Raw genomic sequence first — 2,212 nt, forward strand, 5'->3', positions numbered from 1 at the left:
ATGGTTGCGAATGAAATGTACGAATTTTCATAGATGTTGATGCGGATGAATATACTTTGCTTCGTATATTTCATGTATGAATAGGAAAATTTTCATATATTCCGTATAAAATGGCATTCGCATATAGTAAAATGCCCCTTGAATAAAAACGAGCGCCGACTTTTTTTTCGTCAGTGATGCCGCGATTTTGTCACTGGCCCGATTCTCTTCGATGTATTTATCAAGACGGAATCGAATAAACTGTCTTGTTGTGTACACCGCCATAGCTGGTTTCATCATTTCCACATAATAAGCGATGTAACACATCCAATGTGAACGTCCTTTCGGCGATGGAAAAAATGCATAGCGTTTATAGTCGAGCTCCCGTTTTTTTTACAACAATTCAGTCCATTGATCGGATTTACGCTTGCGTTTGCCATATTTCGCTTTGAAATGGTATTTTGGACCATCAATTGTGATGTTTTCCTGAGATTTACGAACAAAAAATCATAGAAGTAAACAAATGATTCACGAAACATAACGAAACTGCCACACTATCGGTTGCCACAGCAAAATTGAATTCCTTACCATTTCCAAGTTTCGAAATTTTTGGCAGGTCAAATATTAAATCCCAATAGATAGCTGGATTGCTATCGTATTCAGTTTTTTCAATGTTTATTGGCTGACCGCGTTTTCCTTTTGCCAATTTCAATGCTCCAAATTTGCGCGCAATCAAATAAAAAAGATGGATATCGATGCGGATATGTTTCATATCGAAATCGTGGATTGGAACTACTAAAAAATTCTTTATTTTTGGCGGGAGTGGAGTGGTCGGCATGACTTTGTTGTTCGGATCGCGTCGATATTGGAACCAGCGTTGTTTCAACATTTCATATTTCGCGTGAAAATCGAAAATTTGTCGCTGAATGTTTATAAATATTGGAATGGTTTGGAACCAGCGATCACGAATGAGATTCTGAAAGTGTACATTGATTGGCAATCCAATGCCTGCTGCTTCGTTTAATAGAAGATCGATGTTCGCGTTTCTCTCGACTCTACTCTGGAACATTACGATCTTCGTCGCACGTTTTACATCCAATTCAGTGATGAAATTTCCTTGTCGATTCAAATTCAGTTCGTAGCGCTTTAGCGTGAAAAATTTCTTGATGCGACTGAATGCCCATACTTTGATGTTATTTTTCACGTTTGTTATGTACTGAGTGATGAGATGATTGAATGCGTTCCCCATGCCCTCGCGAGCTGGCCAATTTTCTGGACGAAGAAAATCAGGACATGCTTGCTCCACAGTTCGTCGAAATGCAAGCGGTAATTTGTGGTAATTTTCTTGTAATACCGAGGTGAAACATTCACCAATTACACCATTCACGTATTTATTGAATTCATCATTCGTGTATTCATCAGATTCGCCTTTAAAAAATCGAACATTTTCATCGTCAAAGGCTTTGTTTGCTTTGAACAAAAACAGTAATGACGCCAGAGTCGTAATCATTGTGGCCGAAAGGCACCAGTATGTGACCTGATCGATGAATGGTACACGATACTCTTCCCGCAGCACTTGATTTAGAGTCATCTTCAACGACGTACTGCGGTATTGATCTATTGTACAAAAATTAAAGAAAAAAATACACCAAATATAGCATAGATCACAAACACAATAAGATATAAACACTTCTATCACAAATTAAATGAAACAGTAATGAAGAGTGCATTATAAATATCACCTCTTACCTCAACAAAGTGACTCTGTATTCTAAATCGAATGATGAAATTTATTTCCAACGTGACATCAAATATTTTGCCGATCGAAATGTTGTTGGAATATTCACAGTTAATTTTATCAACACTCTGTTATTTCGAAATTAAAACAAAGAGAGTCACAAAACCGCACAAAACCAACTGTGAATATATCCATTCCACAGGGAACAGCATTCTGAACACACAAAATCGTTTTTGAAATGACAATAAAACCAATTGATCGCCCAAACCACGCTTCAAACACTCTCATATAATTCTCAAGAAATCCTGTTGAAAACAAAACAAAGTTTTATTGTAAACAAAATCGGTTGGTGCAAAAGTTGTTTATACTAACTACTGGATTTGGTTTGACACATATACACCGCGCGGATAGAAAAATGTCAGAAAGATGTCAGTTGCATTTCGAAAATTCAAAATAATAATTCCACAAATAAAGAAAAATAAATGTAATGAATGA

At 36.5% G+C, this 2,212-nt stretch overlaps 1 protein-coding gene across 2 annotated transcripts; it reads right to left on the reverse strand.

Annotated features, from left to right (window-relative positions):
* Nucleotides 1-21: 21 nt before the first annotated feature.
* Nucleotides 22-1,773, reverse strand: LOC116351733. Of its 2 annotated transcripts, XM_031783873.1 has the most exons (3): nt 1,729-1,773; nt 568-1,596; nt 22-465 (listed from the first exon to the last, which is right to left on the reverse strand). In XM_031783873.1, the coding sequence occupies exons 2-3, from the start codon at nt 1,568-1,570 to the stop codon at nt 449-451; spliced, it is 1,020 nt and encodes a 339-aa protein (XP_031639733.1). In that variant the 5' UTR covers nt 1,571-1,596; nt 1,729-1,773; the 3' UTR covers nt 22-448. The 2 variants fall into 2 exon arrangements, with proteins under 2 accessions (XP_031639733.1, XP_031639732.1); XM_031783872.1 differs by having other exon boundaries at nt 22-1,596.
* Nucleotides 1,774-2,212: the final 439 nt, after the last annotated feature.

This window comes from Contarinia nasturtii, unplaced genomic scaffold (genome assembly GCF_009176525.2).
Source record: "Contarinia nasturtii isolate CC-2019 unplaced genomic scaffold, AAFC_CNas_1.1 Cnas_scaffold_6146, whole genome shotgun sequence".
Taxonomy (NCBI): Eukaryota; Metazoa; Arthropoda; class Insecta; order Diptera; family Cecidomyiidae; genus Contarinia; species Contarinia nasturtii.